Below are 24,925 nucleotides of genomic sequence, written 5' to 3'. Positions count from 1 at the left end.
TTTTAATCTTCACTGTGCATTAGAATTAAATACAGAATTTATAAATAATGCTGTTCCTGAGCACAGCAATTCAGAATTTGTAGGAATGAAGTGGAACCAAAGCATCCTGGGTAATTTTGATACAAACGGATTATGAAAACAATGATTCTGATGCTTCAGAAAGTGCTTCCTTTGCCCTTTTGGAGAAAAAAAAAAAAGTGAAGTGCGGGCTATGGTCTTCGTTAGAATCTATTTGGACTTTTATAGAATTTTAGCATATCATTTATCCAGTACCTGAAAATATATCCTTAGACTTTGCTTAGGTGCTTCATCAACGATCAATCTTTAATTATCACATGTTTATCAGGTAATAATCTCTTTATTGGTATTTTTGAGATGCTGAAATGTTCTGGCTCTCTAACCCAAATTTTTTCATAGTACATACTTTGGGATATTGGAGATTTCAGACAAAGTTAAACTTTCCCTACTGCCAGGGTTTCCTAACCTTTAATATATACAACAGTGAAAATCTCCTATAGTGATGGGCACAGTTTACAATGTTTCCTAGACTTATTGGACCAAAAAGACCCTTCTTTCACAAACATTTTGAATATATGGGAAATCTTACCACAACCCAAGTGCCCAGGACTTGCTTTTCCTTTAGAGACTGCATATCTCACAAGCAACACACTATACACCAAAGCAGTTGGGGAAACATTTTTAAATCTCTTTAGTTAGTAGAGTCACTTTCTCCTTGGCATTTGAACTGAAAGAAACAAAATCAGATACAACATTAGAGGGCACCATGACCCATCCTGTCAGCATCTAAAGTATCCCCCTTGCCTCCCCTACCCCATCCTCCAGCCTCACAAGTGACTTATTAATTGCTTCTCTGCCAACAGTACATAGTCCGCATAAGCACCTCATGGTGATAAGCACAAAACAATGACAAAATATAATGTGCTTTCTGATATTTAGGTAGATAACTGATTGAGTAGGAAATCATAGGTTTGATGCATAAGCCTAGGAGGAAAACAAAGCTGATCCACAGGTCCAGACTGAGCTCAGAATACATCTGGTCAACCCACTAATTTTATGGACAAGGAAATTGAAGCTTAGAGAATTTCAGAGTCTGCAAAAGAGGTTACTCAGCTAGTTGATGTGATTGTGAGATTAGTCATAAAGAAAGCCAGGGAGCAGAACTCAAGTCACTAATATTGCAGGACTAAAGACACATAAAAACTAAATGGTGTCCTGGTTGAGTATTTACTATAGCTCAGTTAATGCACTGCAGCTTTAGTTACAGGTAGACTTTCAATCCTATCATCTGAGAACCTTGACTAAGACAATGGGTTCTGAAATGTCTTTAGAAAGCCATTTACTTACTCTTCCTTAGAATGGGCAATTTCCCAAAAGATTTGTTTCATCCATTTTAGCTTGATTTCTAGTTTCACTGTGAAACGGCAATAAACTTTTGCCTTGATACAGATGCTAAATATTTTTTGGAAGAGATGGTAGGAGACTGGAGGAATTCCTGATCAGACTTAGGAATAGATGTATTTATTTCTTCCTGCTCTTTCTGGTATATTTCTTTTTCATTATAAGGTTTTGTTTTATTTTGTTTTCCCTGGAATAATCTCCTCATTATTAGACTTAAAGATTTTTCCTTTTAAGAAAGTTTTCTTTATAGTTATAGCCAAGAAATTGCTAATAGTTTAAACATATCTTCAACTGATCTAATAAGAAGTTCAGGTCCACGGGCTCCTGGTAGCTCAGTCAGTTAAACCTCTGACTCTTGACTTAGGCTCAGGTCATGATCTCATGGTTAGTGGAAGCCCTGCACTGAGCTCTGCACTGTCAGCTTGGGATTCTCTCTCTCTTCCTCTCTCTGCCCCCTGCCCCCAACTCATGCCTGCTTACTCCGTCCCTCACTCTTAAAATAAATAAACTTAAAAAAAAAAGAAAAGAAAGAAGAAGTCCAGTTCCACTCCCCAACTGAGTGAGAGGCCAAAGTTCCAAATGCATACAACACAAGAGACTAAACACAAGAGATATCAAATGTTGGCCAAATGAAAACAATGTAACCAGAAAATACAGGACAGGTAGTATTTTCAAAACTGGTAGGTTATTAAAACCAACACAACAAACAAAACCAGACTATGAGAGGAGACAATGAAGGATAAGAGAATCTTGATAAATCTTAAAAGTGGACCAAAATATTTTGGGAGGACAAAAAACAATTCAAACATTGTTATTTTTGTTATCTATTAAAATTATTCCAGTCATGGAATCAACAAATTCTAAATGCTGAACTCAGAACCCATTTAGTCAACTTACTAATTTTACAGACAGGGGAATTTAGTCCCAGAGAGTTTAAGATTCTTTAAAGAAAAAAAAAGGTTACTCAACTTGTCAATGGCAAGGTGAGTTCCAGAACTCAAGTTCTGGACCTTATCCTTAGTTCAGTGTGAATTTGAATTTAACCACACTATCTTTTTTATCTACACATGCAAATCTACTTTTCTTACTAGATATCCATAGATCCTCAGGAATTATTTGTAGCATAAAATACATATTTTTAAATTGTGTTAGAAGACAAAATTAACATTGAAATATGAATTGAGGGAGGGGGCACCTCAGTTAAATGTCCAACATTGGCTCAAGTCATGATCTCGTGGTCCATGAGTTTGAGCCCTTCGTCGGGCTCTGTGCTGACAGCTCAGAGCTGGGAGACTGCTTTGGATTCTGTGTCTCCCTCTCTCTCTGTCCCTCCCCTACTGGCCCTCTGTCTGTCTGTCTCTCAAGAATAAATAAACATTAAAAAAAAAAAAAAGAAATATGAATCTGAGTCTAACACTGCAACAGAATATTCCTGATCTTTTCCAGCTATAAGCTTCTGCCACTACACATGGAAGTCAGGAAGGGGGGAGAAAGGCACATGTGTGTACCCAAGATGAAATTTTAGCCCCAAATTTTAAAAGATAATTTTGGAAGAGAAAAAGCAAGGTTTTAGACACTCATCAAATCTGCATAAAATTAGGGGGCGCCTGAGTGGCTCAGTCAGTTAAGCGTCTGCTTCTGGCTTTCAGCTCACATCATGATCTCACAGTTTGAGTTCAGGCCCCCTATCGAGCTCTGTGCTGGCAGCACAGAGCCTGCTTGGGATTCTCTCTCTCCCTCTCTCTCTACCCCTCCTCCACTCACACTGTCTCTGTCTCTCTGGAAATAAATAAATAAACCTTAAAAAAAAATCTGTGTAAGTTTAGTATAAATAGTTATCACTATGCTAAAAGTTTAAGAAAAATCCCAGGCTGGGGCGCCTGGGTGGCTTAGTTGGTTAAGCATCCGACTTTCACTTAGGTCATGATCTCACGGTTCGTGGGTTCGAGCCCCTCATCGGGCTCTGTGCTGACTGCCAGCTCAGAGCCTGGAGCCTATTTCAGAGTCTGTGTCTCCCTCTCTCTGACCCTCCCCTGCTCACACTGTCTCTCTCTCTCTCTCTCTCTCTCTCCTAGAAATAAATAAAAAAAAAAAAAAGAAAGAAAAATCCCAGGCCTTATTTATATAGCTGACTTCATTATCTTAGTTTATGTGTTTTAATTTCTTTGATGTAGGAATCATGCCTTTATATTACAATACTGCCTCAGTCTACAACCGTGCCACCGGGCTCAGCCGTGTGTGACACGTCTGTTCTTGTTGCTGAGGTGGTCCTACCTTCCTATAGACTGACTACGAAATGTGCATTTTGTAAATGGGTGGCCATATGCCCTTCACATGCCTTCCCTAGCTCAAATGGGGACTTCACATCTGTCTCTTGCTTTCTTTACGAGTAATCTCACAATCACAGTGCTCTGGAATGACACACTGGAGAAAAGGCAGTCATTCTCTCCCAGTAAAATGTCCCTGAAAAAAGTCGGTTTGTCTCTTGTGTCTGACACTATCACCAAATGACCCCATTTCTGTGGAATTGTAATTATAGCCTTTATCAGAAGATGAACAATCTTTTTGTCTATTCCTTTTCTCCACGGTAATCCCACACAGCATTCTAGTCCAGTAAAACCAATGGAAGTTTAGCAACTAAACTCTCTGATGTCACAAGTTTATTAATTCTGCCTGTCTTCAATTTCCTGGATTTTTTGTTGTTGTTGTCGTTAAAGGGAAAAATCATTTTTGAAGGACAGATTGGTGCTTGTGAATGTTAACCTTCTAAGTGTTTACTTTTGAGAGAGAGTGTGCATGGGGAGGGACAGAGAGAGAGAAAAACGAAAACAGAGGCTCTGAAGTAAGCTCTGTGCTGAGACAGAAGAGAGCCCCATACTGGGCTCGAACTCATGAATGATGAGATCATGCCCTGAGCCGACCAAAGTCAGGCGTTTAACCCACTGAGCCATCCAGGCACCCCATGAGTGTTAATCTTCTAACAAAATAACAGAATATTAGAACAGAAGAAACCTCAATGTGACTGAACCAAACCCAAACAAAAAAACCTCTTCTCACAGTTAAAGAAAATTAAAAGGAAAGAAGATACTTAATGTGAAGACAAAAAGAGGCCCATTGGACTCACTCAAATGTTTCCATCTCCCCCCAGGGAGACACGTAATGGTTTTACGTGTCGGTACTCATACAGAGAGGTAATCCTAGGCGTACGGTAAATGTTCCAGGGGAGAGGAAGACCCGTCTGTCCTCTGGTCCAGCACAAAGTTGTCTTCAGGACAGTGTTCATTGAATTCGCATAGCACTAGTGTGCACGGCTTGGCGTGGCTTTGTTCCATTGTTACCAACATTTACTCACACTTGCCACAGAACAGACATGCGCTGCATCCTGGGCCACATCTGATCCTCAGCAACCTCTTTCTCTTAGTAGGCGACAGAGGCTTCCTGTGGGCCCCTTTCACAGACTGAAGGCAAAGGTAGAGGGATGTCCTGACCAATGCTTGTCCATTCCTACTACTAACGAAATAATGCAAAGCACAGGAGCAGTGGGGGCAGGGCAGCAGTGATGACCTGTGTAAACGCAGCACACGATGCCACCGGCCATAATGGGAGAGCTGGCGGGGCCCCTCTCACACCCACCTTCTCCGCTGTCTTAGGCCACATCTCTAATCTGAACTGACTCACTAGGCAAAGATGGACAAAACCAGCTGTTAGGAATGAGGTCATGTTTTTGAAGAAAAAGTTTCTTTTTATTTCTCTGGGTTTCCTGGCATCAAAATTCCACATGGGAATGGAGTGATTTAGAGCAAGTAGACAAACCTTGGATTCAAGCCTTGGCTCTGCCAGTACTCATTATGTAACTTTGGGCTTCTCTGGGCCTTAGATTTTTAATCTGTAAAATTTAATCAGTTGCCTGGATGCTCTTTAAAGTCCTTCTAGACCTAAAATTCTTTGATGCCATCAGAGTTACCAGATTTAGCAAATAAAAATACAGGATGCCAAGGAAAATTTGAATTTCGGTAAACAATGCAAAATTCTTTAGTACAATCATGTCCCACGTCCTGCATTTCATCTGGCAAGCCTAATCCCATGATTCATCTGCCTCCTCAGGATAAAAGCAGATATTTTAGTGAAAGGGAAATGCCTGTTTTTGGGGAAAGGTTGTCAAAGCTGTTAATATCCTTACATAGATTTACATCAGGAAACATGACCTCTACTGTATGGCTTGACCTTCCTATTGTAACTAACAAGAGTCGTCAGTGTTCCACCTTGACCAGACTGTTTGAAAAGATATAATGGGTGGTACATGCAGGCCTCGGGGTCCTACTCATTCCCACCAACACTCAGCCCAATGGCGACTTGAAAGCCATATTTCCGGATCCGCAGAAAGGCAAGTGGGAGGTTGATCCGTAGAAGACCAAAGGAAGAACAATGAGGAGAGAGGAGAGTCTGAGATTCACCAGCAAGCAATCATGCACAGATGAGTCTTAAAATGTAGCATGAACTCCCATTGGGACCAGAAAAGGAGACTGCCAACAGAGATGAAGGCCTGGGTGGGAGAAAGCAAGGCCCAGGAAGTCTGATCGCATTATCACAGAGACACAAAGAGGCCTGTGGAGAAGGTCCTCTGCTGTGTCTTGGGTCGCTTTTCCTTCTAGGCTGATCTCATTCTTATTCTCTGCTACATAGGAAATATGATGAGAACATTCCCTCTCAAACCTCATGGAAAGCGTTCCTGCACGGAAACAAGAGTATTGCTTCCCCCCAAAAAGAGGGCAAAGAGGGACTGAAAGAACAAGAAAAAAACAAACAAGAAATGGCAGACGGAACTGTCAAATTTCTGTGCTTTGGGCTGGAATTCTTAAACTGCCGTCTCAATGTCGGCAGTCTGGTGGTAGTCAGAAGCTTGGATCGGTGGTTTGGCTTCTTTTTTAAAATTAATCAGTGTGGGGAAACGGGTGATTTGTTCTTATATAAAATCTGTGTTTTTTATCCTTTTGAGTATTTTCAAAATATTTAAAACCATTACTTTTTAAACGTCTTTATGGCTTTTTGTTTTCTTTCAAGGCAAAGAAGCCAACCTGTTGATGCAGAATGTGAACAAGCTGCCAACACCCGAAGAAAAATTTGAATTTTTATTCAAGAAGTATGCTGAATTGGTAAGATCGCTGATTAGCTCTTTTTGTTGGAACAATTCAGGTTCTGGTTAGAGCTGAGAAAAGGAGGTCGTTCGTTTTTCAGGTACCTCATTGTAGACCATACCTCACATACGTCAGAGTGAGAATCCGGAAAAGCAGAATTTTTTTTAAAGGAAAAAGAAACAGAAAAACAGGGAAAACAGCAAAATAAAGAAAGAGGATAGGGGTGCCTGGGTGGCTCAGTTGGTTAAGTGTCTGATGTCAGCTCAGATCATGATCTCATGGCTCATGGGTTCGAGCCCCATGTCAGGCTCTGTGCTGACAGCTCAGAGCCTGGAGCCTGCTCCAGATTCTGTGTCTCCCTCTTTCTCTGCTCCTTCCCGCTCCCCACTCATGCTCTATCTCTTTGTCCCAAAAATAAAGACACATGAAAGAAAGGAAGAAAGGAAGAAAGAAAGAAAGAGAGAAAGAAAGAGAGAGAGAGAGAGAGAGAGAGGGAGGGAGGGAGGAAGGAAGAAAGAAAAGAAGAAAGAAAAAGAAAGAGGACAGAGTTGGAGTCTACTGTGCCTTCAATTATATGTATAATTTGGGGGGCAGAAGACAGAATTATAGATAATTAAAGATTGTGGATACTTTGAAGTTCTTTTGGTTTTGTGATATAACAGAAATATACTCCACATAAGGGCAAACTTTTGTTCAGTTCCTTTTCCTAGTTGTTTTGAGAGGACCCCTCAGGAAGGCAGAGGGATGAGTTACCCTCAGTTTGTGACACATTCTCATTTGGTCATGAAAACTATTTGTGCACTCACTCATTCATTCATTCATTCATTCATCCTCTTTTATCTACATTCTTCTCTCGGCCCCGCCCCCACCGTGGCAGAGTGTCCTCCCCATGCAGGCTCCCTCTGAATAAGTGAGGGCCCCTGGGAGGCAGGGAAGCCACTCACAGACATCAGGCCATCCGTGAAGTGCAGGGCCTCCCAGCCCGGACTCCTACAACGGGGTCAGCTGGGGAAAATGCGGTTCAGGGGAGCTCCACTCCCCAGGCATACGTACACCCGCATGCGACCCGCAGCTGGGATGTGCCATCGTCTCACGTGGACGCTCGCCAACGCGCTTCTCCTTCATTTCTGCTTGCTCTCCTTATAAAAAAAAAAAAAGTTTTCACGTATTGCTTTGGACAAGCCGTGACAGGAGAATGAAACTAAGTCCACACACAGCAAAACAGTTCCTCCAGGCGGCAGGTTGAAGGCAGGTGCGCCTTTCTGCTAACGTAGCTGGACTCAGAGCCTCTTCCTGGCGTGTGGGCCCCTCTGAGGCCCTGCACTTAATTCTCTTCTCAATTTTGTTTTGTGTGTGTGTGTGTGTGTGTGTGCATTTTTGTTCTAAAAAGGGGGCCTCCAAACTCTTCATCTTATCCCTATTGATGGAGTGGAATTTAACCAGTGACTTGTTGTCTTTGTTTTTCACTCGAACTTTCGTCCTGTGACTCCGGTCCTTTCCTGTCTTCCTTTCACCTTGACGCACGCTCAGTGCTGGCCCGGCCTGCGGTAGATCCAGAGGAATTCTGGGGCCCTGAGGGACTGGCTGGTTGTTTATCTCTGCCGATAGTTTATAACTGTTTTTTAATCACATAAATCCCACATGGTGATGATATAAGAAATGCTGAATACACAAGCAGAAATATCTCTAATCCCATAATCTAAAATACAAACTTTGATTTATCCATCTTCTTCCCAGTTTTGCTGCATAGGCAGAGATATTTTTTATAGTAATTATTATCATAAGGTACCTAAAATTTGGTATCTGGTTGGGTTTTTTTTTTTCTTTTTGTCTACATAGGACAGACATGTAGTTTAGAGTCTTTACAATTATATTTTGTAACACGCTATGTCATTTTCCATTAAGAGGCCATTTTCTACTGGTTCTCTAATTTGAGGACATTAGATTCCCTCCACTGTTTGCTTTATCAAATATTGCTGCAGTGAACACCATCACACATTACATCTCTTCCTTCTTCATTTTATGATCTTTGGGAAAAGTTCCAGAATCGGGATTACTAAATCAAATAGTATGAATGTCTTTTGTTGGTTGTTGGTGTTTTTTTAATGCTCATATTACTTTCCAAGAGAATGGTAGAAATTTATAAGGCAAGTATCAGTGTATCGACTTGTTTCTATTGCAACTTGTTTAACATTAGCTATTAACCCTCTATGCACAAATTCAATGCCATAAAATAAGTAAGGTTTCAAAAATATTTTTCCCAAAAGGCCCCATTCTGACCTGTCCGTCCTTGCTTTCTTCAAAATTTTCCACACCGTTTTCCTCCCCTTGTCCCTTCAATTACCTCCTCCTACCAAGGCCATTCACGTTTAGTTCCTAATGCGTGCTTGTGCTCTGGACTTGGCTGGATTGAGCGGCCTCCTAGCCTCGCACAGGAAGCCACGGGCAGTGCTGCAGCCCACAGCAGCACACCACTTCCCCCGTCGGTCCGGGATTTTTCTTCCTGAGCCAGGGCTGTGCCCCATGGGATCTCCCTTTACCTACTCACCCTCCTAGTCAAGAGTCACCTCACGAAGTTTCTGTCTCCAGAGATCGTACTCAATTCAAGCCTTACTTACTATACTGGGGCATTTATATCGTGTCCTCTTATAGGACTTTAAAACCCAAAAGATCATTCTAGAAAAAAATGAGTAGGAGAAAATTGACCCCAAACCCATTACATTTCCTTTTTAGCAAGGAAAAATTATGAATAATTTCTTTTTTTTAATTTTTAAAAAATGTTTTATTTATTTCTGAGAGAGAGACAGCATGAGCAGGGAAGGGTCAGAGAGAGAGGGAGACAAAGAATCTGAAGCAGGCTCCAGGCTCTGAGCTGTCAGCACAGATCCCAATGCAGGGTTCGAACTTACAGACCATGAGATCATGACCTGAGCTGAAGTCGGATGCTTAACTGAGTGAGCCACCCAGGTGCCCTAAAATTATGAATACTTTCAATCTTTTACCTGGAAACTAAAACCCATTTCATTGCTTACTGATTTGGGTATTAAATATAGAAGGTGCCTGACGTGTAAGTGTTAACATAGAATAAATCATCAAGTTCAAAGCTGTGAATCAAACCGCCTCTCTACAGAATCTACAGGATTCTGAATCCTGCAGTATTGTCTACTATTGTTTTCATTAATAAATAAGGATAAACTTATTAAAAAAGATACCTCATGACTAAATTACGAAGTGACCTAGGAGAAGTATTTTTTCTAAGTTTTAATGTAGCTACAACAAATCACTAACACTATTCTGGTTTGGTAATTGATGTTTATTTTACTTTTAAGTAATACTTAATCATAAAAAAGAAGTTAAGAAAAATAGCAGATAAAAATCCATTTGGCCTGTTACAATTGTACAGAACAGCTGTGTCTAAGTGCATTATTAAATCACTAAGCCAGTAAGTATTTGATTGAGGTTGACTCAGATGTAATATGTTTGCTTTAATTCATTAAGAAACATGTATGTATTCATAAGTCTGAAGTACTTGAATAAAATTAGCCATACTCTTAAAAACTGTCAGAAATTTAAGTGTTTTTATTTAGAGCAAAGCAAGATAGACCCAGCTAAATGTCAAATGTGTATGACCTTGAGGTACATGACATGGTTAATAAGCAAGCAAAAGTCGTCTCTTCCAACTTATGAAACACATGGAGGGTATCTTCCTCCTGATGCTCAGATAAATACATATGGGGCAGTGTTCCCCCATCAAGGGCAGTTTCGCTCACCATGGGCCAATATCTTTCTGGAGATATTCTGGATGACACAATTGGGGGGTGCTACTCGCTTCCAGTAGGTCAGGGCAAGGGTGCCGCTAGACAGCCTATGAAGTCTGAGATGGCCCCACAACAAGAAATTATGTGGCCCGGTATGTCTAAGTGCTAAGGTTGAGAAACCCTGGCATAGGATTTAATCTTCAAAAGATAAAAACTAAATCCTAATGGCAATAACAATAATAACTATATAAATTTCAGAAAGAGATCATAGGTCATTTAAAATGCAAATATAAGCCCAAATATATAACCATGGTGCAAAATGAAAAGACCTCATCTATCTTCCTAACAGGAGGTTAGCATGAGAAGCATGTAATAAAATATCGATGATTTTCCAATTGAACCTCAAGAAGGATATCAATTTCAATCAATGTTGATAGTAATACAGGTCTAGTTTTTCCCAATGCTAATTCTCCCTAACAAATAAAAATTGCCCATAAATGTGAAGCTAGAATATCATGTGTGGATATGACCAGCTTGATCTGGCAGTGGTCACTTTAGTGTGGCAGGAGGGAGGGAGGAAGGCAGTGAAATAAGGTGTGAACTGGAAAAAAGTACAACAGTCCTGTTCAGCTAGTTCAGAAAGAACAAATGCTTTTTCAAGACAGGGAAACTGAGGTACACTCGAGGGCTCATGTCATGTGCATAATCCCTTGCATCAGGCTCTTCAAGCCTCGAGGAACACCTGGGATCCAAAGCCTCAATGGGCTCCCCAAGGCTTTTTTTCCTTTTGAACCCACAAGGTCCTAACCAAGACAAGCACCTATTTGGATTAAGCACCTTTCAGACATGCAGGGAACTGAGCCCAGCAGAGGAAGGGCTCTGGACAAAGGGCTGCCTTTTGCATACTGTCTCACTGACTTTCAGTCCGAGATCAGCATGCCTGGAGTATGCTAGGCTCTGGTGGCTTCCATTGGTTCATTCCCAAACTCCCCCCACAGAACCAGAATTCCATTAAAACGTTGCCAAGTTTGGCAAACAAGAATACAGAACACCCAGTTAAGTAAAAGTGCCCCATGCAATACTTTAGATACACTCGTACTAAAATGTAATTTCGTATTTATTTGAAATTCAAATTGAATTGGGTGTCCTACATTTTATCTTGCAACCCTATCCCAGAACTTCAGCATCCCAAGATGGAAAGTCCAGTGGATCATGGGTATCATTCTCCAGGTCATCTCTAATATTTTGTGGTAGCTGTTAGAAGAGGGTGAGAAGAGACCCCAGCTGTGGTTGGCAAAAGCCAGTGACATGACTTATTGGCCATAAGCAAGGAGGGTGGAGGTGGTTGGGGGGTAGGGCACGTCACAGGTACTTGCCATTCATGATGTTCAACTGTGTAGTGGCTACTTCTGACGCTGGTGGAAAATCGCCAATGGTAGGTAGTCGAGAGATACTTTCTCTTCTCTCCCTTTTTCACAACCCCCAGACTTCACCTTCCATTTACCAGGGGGCTGTTTTACCCTTTTGAAAAATATACTTGCTATAAGCTTGTTTTGAGAAAGAATTCTGAGAACACACTGCTGACCATTGCCTCAACACAAGGCATTCTCATGGATTGTGGCAGCTTATAGATTCCAAGATATGTTTTTTTTTATATTGATTCGATTCACTGGATAGTCTCAAGAGAAAGAACACTATTTCTAGACTGCCAAAAAGAAAATCAGAGTAAGAAGAGATCATTATAGCCATAATGATAAGGAAAAACCTATCACTGATATGGTCTAAAACCAATATCTACAAGTATTGTAAAGTCCCGTTTGTGACGTTTATTTGACTGCAGGGAGACACTGATGACAGCAGAAAATGTTCCCAACAACCGCAGAGGGATCTTTAGGTATTTCTTCTTTGGCTTTTTTTCTATCAACTCAAAAGTGATCTGTGCCATTTTTTTTTCGCGTTTGTGCCCCTCACATCTAGCTGGATGAACATCGCACCGAGCAAAAGAAGTTAAAGCTCCTACAAAAGAAACAGGTACAAATGCAAAAGGAAAAAGACCAGTTGCAAGGCGAACACAGCAGAGCCGTCCTCGCTCGAAGCAAACTGGAGAGTCTGTGCCGCGAGTTGCAGAGACACAACAAGACACTGAAGGTGGGTATTCCCCCCTCTCTGAATAGCACACTCGCTCGCATGTTGCACGGAAACAGGCTTCTGCTACCCATGGAAAGAGCGCAAGTTTCTGGCTTTCAATAAATTATTTTACCTCCCCAAGCCTGTTTCCTCGGCCCTAAAATGGGGGTCATACCAACTTCACTGGGTGGAGGGGGAAAAATTAAGTGAGGTCATATACTGAAAGGTATGACATAGGACCTGACACAAAACAGGCTCTCAGGAAACTGTGTCATCCCTCTCTTACCTTTTTCTTACCTTGAGTCTGTATTATTTTTTTTAAGGCAGAACTTAGTTCTACCCTTTAAAATACAAATTTGTAAAAACCTGAGTTTTTGTACTAAAACAAAATCTGCATGACATAAGAAAAATGGACACAAAACTAACTGACTAGATAAAGCAAGATTGAGAGCCAGAATGTCAATAGTGAGCTGAAAAAAGAAGCTACTTGGAAAAACACTGAAGCTCTTCAGACTTAATTATTCAATCTAAAAATAATAGACTGATCACTTCATTCAGGCTGCATGGGTTTCATTAATTACAGCATAAGCCTCTAGCAGTGTGCCTAATTTGATTACACACAGACACGAGTTCCATTCAATGAAGCAAGATGCAGGACTCTACAAGATAATACCGCATGCATCCACAATCCCCATTCCAGCTGAAGATCTTAAGGCTTTTGACAAACAATAATTAATTAGGCACCAACATTCCTGTGGGATAGTTCTTATCACGTGTGTTTAAAAGGAGATACTTTTAGAAGCAGAGAGATTAAGATCACTGGTGAGTGTGCGCAACAGAGTTGGGAAGGAAACCAGAAGGGAATAATGGGTCTCCATATTCCAGATTGCTTTTTGATATCTGGAAAATGGAAGACTGGTGTGAGGAACTATAACTCTCAAATCACAAGTTGTAGGAGAAGGACTCCTGGCATCTCTTCAATCATTGCACTAGGGACGATCGGAAATGCAGGTTAAATGGCGGCCTGGGGATGGAGGCATTATTCTCAACTCAAGATATGTATTCAAGTAAATAGCACTCTGTGTTTACATAAATCTTCTGGCTTTCTGCAGTGTTGCATTGTACGGAGGTAAAAATTAAATCAGATATAGCAGAAAGAAAGATTTATCAACAAAGATATTTAAAGAATGGAATGGGGTAGCTTGGGCTCTTTGGGAAGCATTCAGACAGAATGATAGAAATGGATGGGGACCCTGTACTTACAGGGTACACACCCTCACTAACAGCTTCCAGTTGCGGACAATGAAGTATCATTATTATGCCAGGACTGTGCTAAGTGCCTTACATATGTCATTTTATCTAATCTTCACAATAACCTTAACAAAGGATAACACCTCCATTTTATTGGTGAATAAACTGAGACCCGGCAATCCTAATCAGTTGTCCAAGGTATAATGTTGTATAAGCAACAATTAGCTCTGGATCATTTATGTCTTTACTGAATTTCTGTCTAGTTGTTCTATTAACTGCTGAGGGAATCTCCTAGTATAATTGTGCAATTGTCTACTTCTCCTTTTAAATATGTAAATGTTTGCTTCATGTTTTTTGAAGTATTAATATGATGTGTATACACATTTATGATTGTTATGTCTCCTTGATAAATTGACTGTTTTATCATTATGAGATATCCTTCGGTAATAATCGTTATCTTGATGTCTACATTATCTGACATTGATATAGCCACTCCAGTTCTCTTATTGTTTGCATGGGATATCTCTTTCCATGCTTACTTCCAAATCTGGGCCTTTATATTTAAAGTGAGCCTCTTATAGACAGTATATAGTTGGACCTTCCTTACTTTCATTCTTACAATATCTATCTTTTAGAGTACTAGTCCATTAACATAGAATGTAATTGTTAATGTCATTGGATATACTTTTACTATTGTATTATTGATTTACTATTTGTCATCTCTGTTTTGTGGTCCTCTGTTCTTTTCCTGCTTTCCCTGGGATTATTTGAATATTTTTAAAATTCCATTCTAAGTTATGTCTTAGATTTTTAATTATACTGCTTTGTATTTTCAGTGGTTGCTCCGTGATTATTTGTACATTCTTAACTTTCCATGGTCTACCTGGAGTTAACACTGTTATCATTTCATATAAGGTGTAGAAGCACTGCGGCCTAAATAGGTACATTAACTGCCCCCACCTTCAAACTAAAATTGTTATGTATTACATTCATGTACATTTAAAAAGCCCAGGAGGTAATGTTATAATTTTTACTTTAAATGTTGATATGCATTTCTTTAAAAATTAAAGGCAAAGGGGTGCCTGAGTGGCTCAGTCCATTCAGTGTCCAACTCTTGATTTCAGCTTTTGTCATGATCTCATGGTTGTGAGATCAAGGTCCATGTTGGACTCAGTGCTGAGCATGGTGCCTGCTTGGGATCTTCTCTCTTCCTCTCTCTCTGCCCCTTCCTTGCTCCCACTCTCTCTCTCAAAATAAATAAACAAACATTAAAAATAATAATAATAAATAAATAAAATAAAAATTAAGGGTAAAAACTCTCTTTTATTTACTCATATATTTACAATTTCTGACATTTTTTATTCTTTCTGAAGCTTCAACTTTCTGTCTGCTGTTATTCCCTTCAGCTTGAAAACCTTCCTTTACAATTTCTTATCATAGGAGTGTTCTGGCAATTAACTCTCTTGTTTATTTATTTTTAATTTTCAAAAATGTCTTTATCATGTTCTTATTTTTTCTTTAATTTTTTTAAATGTTTTATTTATTTTTGAGAGAGAGACAGAGTATGAGCAGGGGAGGGGCAGAGAGAGAGGGAGACAGAATCCATGAAGCAGGCTTCAGGCTCTGAGCTGTCAGCACAGAGCTGATACAGGGCTCTAACCTGTGAACCACGAGACCATGACCTGAGCCAAAGTCAGACGCTTAACTGACTGAGCCACCCAGGCGCCCCATATTGTATTTTTATTTTTGAAGGTTATGGTTACTGGATATAAAATTCTGGATTGGCAGGATTTCTCCTTTTTTTCTTTCCTTTCTTTCTCTCAGCCTTATATAGGGCTGAGAGAACCTTAAACCTATAAAGGTTCTGTATTCTGTAATCAAACCTCTCATAGTTTCTGATGAAAATCAACAATAATTTGAATTGCTGTTCCCCAGTATGTAATAGTGCCATTTATCTCTGGCTACTTTCAAGGGTTTTGTACTGATTGTTGGTTTTCAGAATTTTGACTGCTTTATATGCTGAGCTGCAATTTTCTTCATATTTATCCTATTTGGGATTGCCAAGCATCTCTGCATCTGTAATTTATATCATTCACCAATTTGGGTAAAGTTTCAACCATTTTTCTTCAAGTGCTTTTATGTCTCATTCTCTCTCCTTTCCTACTAAGATCCTAACTTTGTGTGTATTCGAACTTTTGCTATTGTCCCACAGGTCTCTTGCCTTTCTTCATGTTCTTCACCAATCCTTTTTCTTTTATCTTCAGATTAGATCATTTATATTGGTCTATCTTCACATTCACTGATTCTTTCCTCTGCTATCTCTACTCTGCTTTAAGTCTGCCTGGTGATGTGTGAATTTCATAGTTTGTAATTTTTAACTGCAGAATTTCCACTTGGTTCTTTCTGACAGATTTTTCTTCTCTCTTAGATTTCCTATCGTTTCATTCATTAGGATAACATTTTCTTTTATAATCATTCAGCATACCTATAATGCCTGTTTTTAAGTTCTCCTTTGCTAACTCCACATCTGGGTCATTATGGAATAGACTTCCTCTGATTGTCTTTTCTTATGAGAATAGGTCACATTTTCTTAGTTCTTCATAGATCAAGTCATTGTAGACTGTTTTCTGGATGTTGCAGCTGTTGTGTCCTGTAGCATATAGATTTTACTATACCCCTTGAAGAATGTTATTGTTGTTGTTGTTGTTGTTCTTTTTAAGCTGGCAATTAACTTGATTAGAATCAAATTACAAATACTCTGTCTTGGGCAGCAGCTCAAACTCAGTTCATTTCTTTTTTCTTAATTCGGCTGCTTTGAGTCTTCCCTGCACATGTGTGGTTCAGGGTCAGCCAACAATTTGGGTAGCATTTATTCACAGAATAGAGAGACTGTCTCTCTCTTTCTTTTTTTTTGGGAATCTCCTCTCATCTTTTAGTGGTTGTAGTTGACTGTAACTCTTCATTCCTCAGACCAGAAAAGTGGTAGGTAGGTTTTCTATGAGAATTTTACCCAGCTCATGCAGCTGCCAATTTCACTCTTCATTCAAGCTAAAATCTGTTTTAAAAAAATTGAGAACCTTACAGTATACCATTTCTTTTTTACAGGCATCAACTTCCTTCTAGCATCTGCCTGATTCTGTCTCCAGTTTTCCAGTGTTTCTAAGTAGTTGTTTCTTGCATCTTGTCCAGACCTTCTAGCTGTTCTCTGTAGAAGGGTCAAAGTAGTACAAGCTTCCTTAGCCATACTAGTGAACAGCCTAAGTATATTTGCATCTAAACTCCATGTGCTGAGAGCTTGGTAAGATATAGAAAAAGAATGCATGTCTCCCTTTCCCCACCAAAAACATTTAACTATTACTATTCTTTTTTTTTTTTTTTAATGCTTATTTTTGAGAGAGAGAGGGTGAGCAGGGGAGGGGCAGAGAGAGAGGGGGATAGAGGATCTGAAGCAGTCTCTGCACTGACAGCAACAAGCCCATTGTGGGGCTTAAACTCATGATCTGAACTCAAGTTAGACACTTAACCAACTACAGGCCACCCAGGCACCCCTAACTATTACTATTCTTTATTAAAATTGATTCTTCAGTGAGTCAAAAAAAAAACCCCACAAAAACTCATAATTTAGGATAACTTAGAAAAAGACCAGTGAAGTTCTGAGACATGGGTTTATTTCAACAAAATATTCATATATTTGAAGCAATAAATGTGAGCTTCAAACTATACTGAAAAAGAACTGTCCAATAAGAGATGGCTAAGTGTTTCAGGGAACATGCTTTTAGTACATGAATAAGTAGGACTTATTATCAGAATATCACAGAATTTTAATGTGGAAAGGACTATAAGACTCATCTAGTCCAAATTACTCCTGTCTGTATGTAAATTAATAATCGATTCATTGAATAGACACTTACTGAATACATATTAATTATGTGCCAGGGCACATCACCAGTTCCAAGATGCACAGTGATGCTTGCAAAGTCTGTCTTCTTAGTTATTTCAGACTTTGCCTCTCAATATTACTGGCATTATTAATTTCCACCTTGAATAATGTGCTTGATAAAGAAAATTTTACCTCTGACACCATCCAAATGATTGCAAATTCTTTATCAATAGAATCAAATTTTATAAAATTTTGCTAGCTTTATTTTTCTCTCAAGAGAAACTACTATAAATTGCAAAATGCTGTTTTGTGAGCCCAAATTAGGTGCTATGATGGTTTGACCTACATGTAATACTATCCTAACACCCACATCTTCTTTCTGTAGCCAGTTGCCAGTGACAAGCTCAGACTTGCAGACTATTATGGGATGGCTCTTTCATTTGCTCATTCATTCATGGATGGAACAGTTATAAATGCAAATGGCATTCAGATTATGGTCTGTAGTTCTACAACTAGGAACCTGTTGACCTCTAAGCTCATCTGAAGCAGTAAGGAAATAATCATTGTCACAGGTACATTCAGTGACTCTTAGCAGATGGCCATAATCATTCTTAGTGAAATATATATAGTAAATGCTAGTGTACAGAGTTCATGGAAATATCTCAGTTAATTTCTTCAGATTAAGAAGGGCAGATGGTTCCTATAATACCCCTAAAAAGTTGTCACTCAATCAATGTTTGTGCCATGACTTAATTATGATTCAGATGTCAGGAATTCTGTAAGAGTTGGAGAATATGTTAATATTATAGAGTAAAAAGGACACCTAATGATAAATTAATATATTTCCAGAGCATAATTTTTAGCATCAGTTTTTATTTTGATCACATTATTCAACTACCATAATAAAGATTTGCACAATTACTTCTATTTCAATCATTATTTCTTTTTAAAATTCCGGTTACATAATTTGATCATGGGAGGCAACTAAATGCAGTATAATTTTACTTGCCAACCATGAAGCAGGCTTTCATAATAACAATTAATCAGAAGTGAAAGGCATCCTAAAATGTCTATATCACTTTTCAGCAGTGTCTCTATCTTTGGTATGATAGAGCAAGATTAAACCCTTTGATTCTAAAAGAATGAGAGGAATCATCACAAAGCAAACAATTCTCAATATAGATATGGGGGAAATTTGGGCACATTGTTGGTAGTTAGCAATGAAGGGAGGGTTTTGATTTAAGGGAAAAGAGAACAGAAATGATATGAAAGTTAATTTCCAATTCTTGAATGTTAACAAAGCGGAAGAGGGGAAAATTAGATGTTTCAGCTGAGAGTTAAAGAAGATTTGAAACTTAATATTGCTTTCTGATTCAAAATTTACATTGAACATTTCAATTACCCTATGTGACACGTGGGCTGATTGTTCTTTCAGAAATAAAACATCCAGCAAATTTTCTAAGATTTCTTTTTACATTCTTGAATTGCTGTAATTGATCTCTAGCTATCTTCATTTCCTTTTCAAGCTTTTTGATGAAAGTTTTTCTTACTAAGAAAGTTTGTATTGCGGTCACTTGTATTTACAAAACTTGGGGTAATACAATTATGTGGTTAACATGCCATAGATTTTTTTATAGAGGAATATAAGATCTATTATTCTTCTTTCTGTACCAAACCAAGGAAATACAGGATCTGTCTCATCAATCAGTAAAGCCGAATGGCCTTTTTTCCAGGCCACAGACAAGAGATCAAAACCGTGTTACTACATGTTTATTAGGAATCGTTACAGTTTTATGCACTCAGCAAGAGACCCGTCATTTTTAAAATAAGCCTATTCATCACCAGCTATCAAATTCAAGGCCCTTATTGCACCTGCTCTGAGTGACTGTGTATTTACAACTGAATCCTTTGCTCATACATTTATTTTGGGGCTGAGCAAGTTTAGCTTCAGAGAACTGAGAAAAAAATGTCCTGCTTACTCTGCACACTAACCTCCTTTTATGGACCTAACCCTCAGTTCTATAAACCCAGATGCCTGTAAACCCGTGTAACAAAAGATTTTTTTTTATCCACAGGAAGAAACCCTTCAACGGGCACGTGAGGAAGAAGAGAAAAGGAAGGAGATCACAAATCATTTCCAGACAACTCTGACGGATATCCAGGCCCAGATTGAACAGCAGAGTGAGCGAAACATGAAGCTGTGTCAGGAGAACACAGAGCTTGCAGAGAAACTGAAAAGCATCATTGATCAGTATGAGCTCAGAGAGGAGGTGAGAACCACATCAAACAACTCAGGAGCACTATGTATAGATCCCTATCTGGGCTGGGAAGGTGGAGAACTTAGTTAATAAGGCCAGCCCTCTCAATTGATTATATTCAGGATTGGATTTCTTTTACTAGCCAAAATTAAAACAGGACGTATTGCAAAATACCTGGCTGAAAGCCATATGGGATTTCTTCAAAACTGGAATCATTGCAAAGCAAAGGCAATAAGTAGGAAGTAGCAGGCCACAAGTACAGTTATCCTGGAAAATAGCATTTCTCGATTTTAAAAAACATTCTCTATAGAGCCAAGAAATATCTCACATACTCCTTCTTAAGAATTATCATGTCGTCTAATTGAAGGATCTGTATTCTATATGCTCGACAAGCCAATAATAGGATTAATAATATAATAATTATAACATTAATGGTATTATTTATTCAGTGCTGAATTTGTGCTAGGAAAGGTGTTGAGTACTGTACTTTACATACAATATATCATTACCTTGTCTCAACAACCTTATGCACTAAATAATTCCCTACTATCCACATTATTTATATAGATGGGAAACAGAAGCTATGAGGTTAAATCATAGTCACACTTACCCATCGTCACAAAAGCCAAAGGAGTTTTGCTTTCAGTAATTTACATTAGGGAGACTATGAGCATCTTTTATTATTTCAAAATTATATGTTAATATTTAATATATTTTTAAGACTTCTGGGGCCCTCTCAAGATTTTTATATATCATATTATTTTCCTTTTCCCACCCAAATATTAAAATGTCTGTCTTATATGTCACATAACATAATCAGAGTAGCTCTGTTGGCAACATGCTAAGATTTTATCAAGAAAAAAAAACTGAGCCAATAGCACACAGAAGCAGCAGTTAGGTAAATTGAGAAACCCCTTACAGTAAATCAAAATGCCATGTTATCATTTTGTCTTGTCATTAAGATCAATCTTACTCCAGAATGGAGGTTCAGGCAAAAGCAAAAGGGAGGAAGGGAAAGAAAGAAAGAAAGGAAGGAAGGAAGGAAGGAAGGAAGGAAGGAAGGAAGGAAGGAAGAGAAAGAAAGAAAGAAAGAAAGAAAGAAAGAAAGAAAGAAAGAAAGAAAGAAAGAAAGAAAGAAAGAAAGAAAGAAAGAAAGAAAGAAAGAAAAAGAAAGAAAGAAAGAAAGAAAGGGAGGAAGGGGGAAGGGGGGAAGGGAGGAAGAGAGGAAGAGAGGGAGGGAGGGAGGGAGGAAGAAAGAAAAGCTATACTCTTCAGAGAGATCCCAGATAAAAATAGAGTGGTAGACCAGTTGTATATTCTTAGAATTGGTTCTAGATAAGCCCCAAGGCTAGAATTCCTTGGGTCCTCTTGCCGATTAGACCTCTTAATGACTAAGAAATTCTCTGCACTGAAGTAGAATTGGAAGCTTCTCTTCACTAAGCTAGTTGAGAGGTCAAAAGATGTAGAAGATGGAGTAGCCCATTTGCATATCAATTCATCTGTGACCTTTGGCCTTGTCTTGCCCACCAGCACAACAGAGTTGAAGTGAGGGGCTACCCACTCAGTCCCAGGCCCTGGGCCACATGCTGGCACTCCAGAGCTGCCTCACAAGCCTTGAGACAAGAATGTGGAAGAGAATTCACTACAATAAATTGTATTAATGGGATAGAAAGTGGTTTTATATTCATAGGTCTCACCCAAACACTGAGTGATGGTGCTGTAACCCTTCCTTAAAATATATGTTGTCTTTCTATCTAGCACAATAACTAACATTGGTATCTAGTAGTTTAGAAAAATAATGTTGGGAGCTCCTGGGGTTAACATTACCGAACTCTGGCACCTCTGCCTTTTGCAGCCACCTTTGCATAATGCAAAATGCCAAGGACTGCACCAATTTATGACTTTTACATAATCCCATAAGTGATGATGCCAATGCATTTATCTGCCCTCCCTTTTTACAATCCTAAAACCTGGAGAAGATGTGTGTCAATACTATTTTTTTATTTTACATTACTCAGCACCAATAATAAGTCAAGCTTGATATGTACAATTTATTTTTCCATAGCATCTGGACAAAATATTTAAACACAGAGAATTGCAGCAGAAGCTGGTGGACGCAAAACTGGAGCAGGCACAAGAAATGATGAAGGAGGCAGAGGAGCGACACCAACGCGAGAAGGAATATGTACTTATCATTTGAGTCAATGTGCTTGTCTGGTCTGCCTGGGGGTCAGGGAACCCTTAAGAAAGTTGGTTTTGACCATAGTCACAGAGCACTAGACCAATGAAGAGAACCTGGTCTTCCCTAGAGATCTACACTGGCCACCCAGTAGAAGGCACTGTACTTACATGGTTTTTTACATAAAATAGTCATGCATCATTCAACAAATCTTTTTCAGGCACCTTCCCTGTGCTAAGCATCATCCTGGACACCAGGATATAGCAGTGAACTGGACTTAGAAGGCCGTGTCCCAGCATGGAGACTAGGATCTAACTAAAAAAGACAGGCAAGCAAATGATAAGGAAGCAAAAGATAAGCACGCAAAGAAACAAAGAAGTAAATTTTCAGATAATACTAGGTGCTCTTAGAGAAATAAGGAGAAACTGAAAAGGGGCAGAAGGAGGTGGGCCTACTTTAGGCTGGGTTAGCAGGAAGCCTCCCAGAGGGGAGAATGCTTGAGCTGAGCCCTGCCTGGTAAGAGGGAGGCAGAGGGGAGGCCTCCAGCAGCAATGTCTGCAGCAACAATAAAGGTCTTGATGCTGGAACTAGCTTGGGGTCCCCCAGACACAGAAAAAAGCCAGGGTAGCAAGAGCTACCCATTAGAAGGAAGATTCCAAGTGAAGTTGAAGACATAAGCAGGGGCCGAATCGTGTAGCTTTATTGGCTTGAAGTCGTTTGGATTTTTATTCTAAATATAATGAGAAAGTCTGGGTAGTTTTAGTTAAGGAAGTGACATGCTCTGCCCTGCATCTATAAGAGATGAATCTGGCTCCTGGGTGGAAAGTGAACTAAGAAGGGACAAGGAGTCTACTGCAGTTATCTGGAGGAGGAGACAGGATGATGACTTGGATGGGGGACGTGGCGGTGGACAAGGAGAACTGGGCATGGACAGAAGTTATGTTTTCAGTGCAAAACCAACAGTCAGTACTCTAAACTGAAGATGGTGGTGGTGAGGAAAGGGAAGAGTCAAAGATGACTCCTGAGTTTTTGGGTTTAAGAAACTGAGTGATGGCTTTTTTTATATATAAGTATTTTTTATGTTTTTTATTTATTTCTGAGAGAGAGAGGCAGCATGGGCAGGGGAGGGTCAGAGAGAGAGGGAGACACAGAATCTGAAACAGTCTCCAGGCTCTGAGCTAGCTGTCAGCACACAGCCTGACGCGGGGCTCGAAACCATAAACCGTGAGATCATGACCTGAGCTGAAGTCAGACGCTTAACCGACTGAGCTACCCAGGCGCCCCTGAGTGGTGGCTTTTAATGACATCTCATTAACCCCAAACATTCTGAGCCAGCTATAGGGCCATCCTCCAGATGAGGGAATTGAGGCTCAAAGAAGAATACAACTTGTTTAAGGACCCACACTGCCAACACATCACATCTCCAATGTGTCTGTCTCCAAAGCCCATGCTCTGTGATAATACATCACACTCAGGGGTGTGTTTCAGACGCATGAATTGAAGTGTGTGTCTACTGCTGGGAAAAGGGATTTAAAATACAATCAATGGACTAATCATTCAAATTTGGCTATTTAACAAATTGATCATAAGCTTTGCAATTACCTAAAATCAGACTCATCAAAGATGGTAGCAGAAGAGCGAATTTTGGAGAACATAACCTGGTGGACATCAGATAATCTCAAATCGAAGCCCATGTGCTCTTAATCAAAAGATAAAATTGTTAAATCCAATACAACCTAGCTCTCAAAATAAGAAATAAAGCATTTAACTATTCAGAATTCAAGAAAAACAGATACACCACTGTAGGCATAATTACCCTCTTAGACAAAATATGCTTCCTATAGGATACCAGTACATTTGGTATATAACACGTGAGATCTGACAGAGGAATAACGAGGCAGAGATTCATTTGAAAGAGACTAAGTGTAGTTTTGAGGTGACCCAGCCATAGCGAGAAGTTAACACGCTGCCCTATTTTCCTACCCTGGTTTAGCAAAACCGCAGATTTGAGTCAAAAAAAAAAAAAAAAATAGCCTCCTTAGTTCTTCAAAGCTAGCCACCTTCCCAGGTTTCAGCTATGATGGTTCTTTTTGAAAATGATGAAATATCAAGTCAGAGCTGGATGGTTCCTTCATCCCAAGCAGAACAGGCAGCCACCTTCCTCTCTCTCAGTCAGGGAACCACCAACCACAACTGGGCTCCTGAGCCTGCTCAGTGAAGCAGGTGCCACATGCTCAGTTGGCCAGAGGGGACCCTGCAGGTCTGTACTCCACAGTGGCCTCAGACCTCCATGGGGTGGGTCATTGGCGCTTCTATAACAATGAACTTTCACTGCTCTCTGGGAGACATGAAGGAACAAATAAAACCCATCTTACAAATGGAGACGTTGAGCCGTGAGAAAAAGATAAACTTGGATAAGAAAAAAGATGCCTCAAGTCTTTTTATATAATGATTTTATTGTTGTTTGTTGATTACCAAAACAATGGACATTTTATAAAACAGGCATAAGGAAAAAGAAAATATAAATCAATCTATCTTCAAAACACTCGAAACTTTTTTTTTAATGTTTATTTATTTTTGAGAGAAAGAAAGACACAGCAGAACCAGGGGAGGGCAGAGAGAGAGGGAGACCAGAAACTGAAGCAGGCTCCTGATTCTGAGCTATCACCACCAAGCCCGACGTGGGGCTCAAATTCATGGACCATGAGATCATGACCTGAGCTGAAGTTGGACGCTTAACTGACTGAGCCACCCAGGTGCCTCTATAGTAGAAACTTCTTAAACTGATGGCCACTTACTTGACTAACCAGATTAACCCATGATGTCCACCATTCTGTCTGTAAACACACTAACAGATGCCCTCAGTATGTTGAATCCTGTGGCTGGACAGCTACTCCAGTGTCTACACACAGATTCCC

At 39.6% G+C, this 24,925-nt stretch overlaps 1 protein-coding gene across 1 annotated transcript in view; it reads left to right on the top strand.

Annotated features, from left to right (window-relative positions):
• TXLNB (taxilin beta) overlaps positions 1-24,925 on the top strand; it is a 51,819-nt gene that overhangs the window by 5,776 nt on the left and 21,118 nt on the right. Inside the window, exons 3-6 of the mRNA XM_039243584.1 lie at positions 6,481-6,572; positions 12,290-12,460; positions 19,646-19,840; positions 21,894-22,013. Of these exons, the coding sequence (XP_039099515.1) occupies positions 6,481-6,572; positions 12,290-12,460; positions 19,646-19,840; positions 21,894-22,013 (578 nt within the window). The remainder of the gene's footprint in view (positions 1-6,480; positions 6,573-12,289; positions 12,461-19,645; positions 19,841-21,893; positions 22,014-24,925) is intronic.

This window comes from Hyaena hyaena, unplaced genomic scaffold, assembly GCF_003009895.1.
Source record: "Hyaena hyaena isolate Hyena2069 unplaced genomic scaffold, ASM300989v1 scaffold_229, whole genome shotgun sequence".
Taxonomy (NCBI): domain Eukaryota; kingdom Metazoa; phylum Chordata; class Mammalia; order Carnivora; family Hyaenidae; genus Hyaena; species Hyaena hyaena.
The sequence above is the reverse complement of the archived record's forward strand: the minus strand, read 5'-3'. Positions and strand labels throughout refer to the sequence as shown.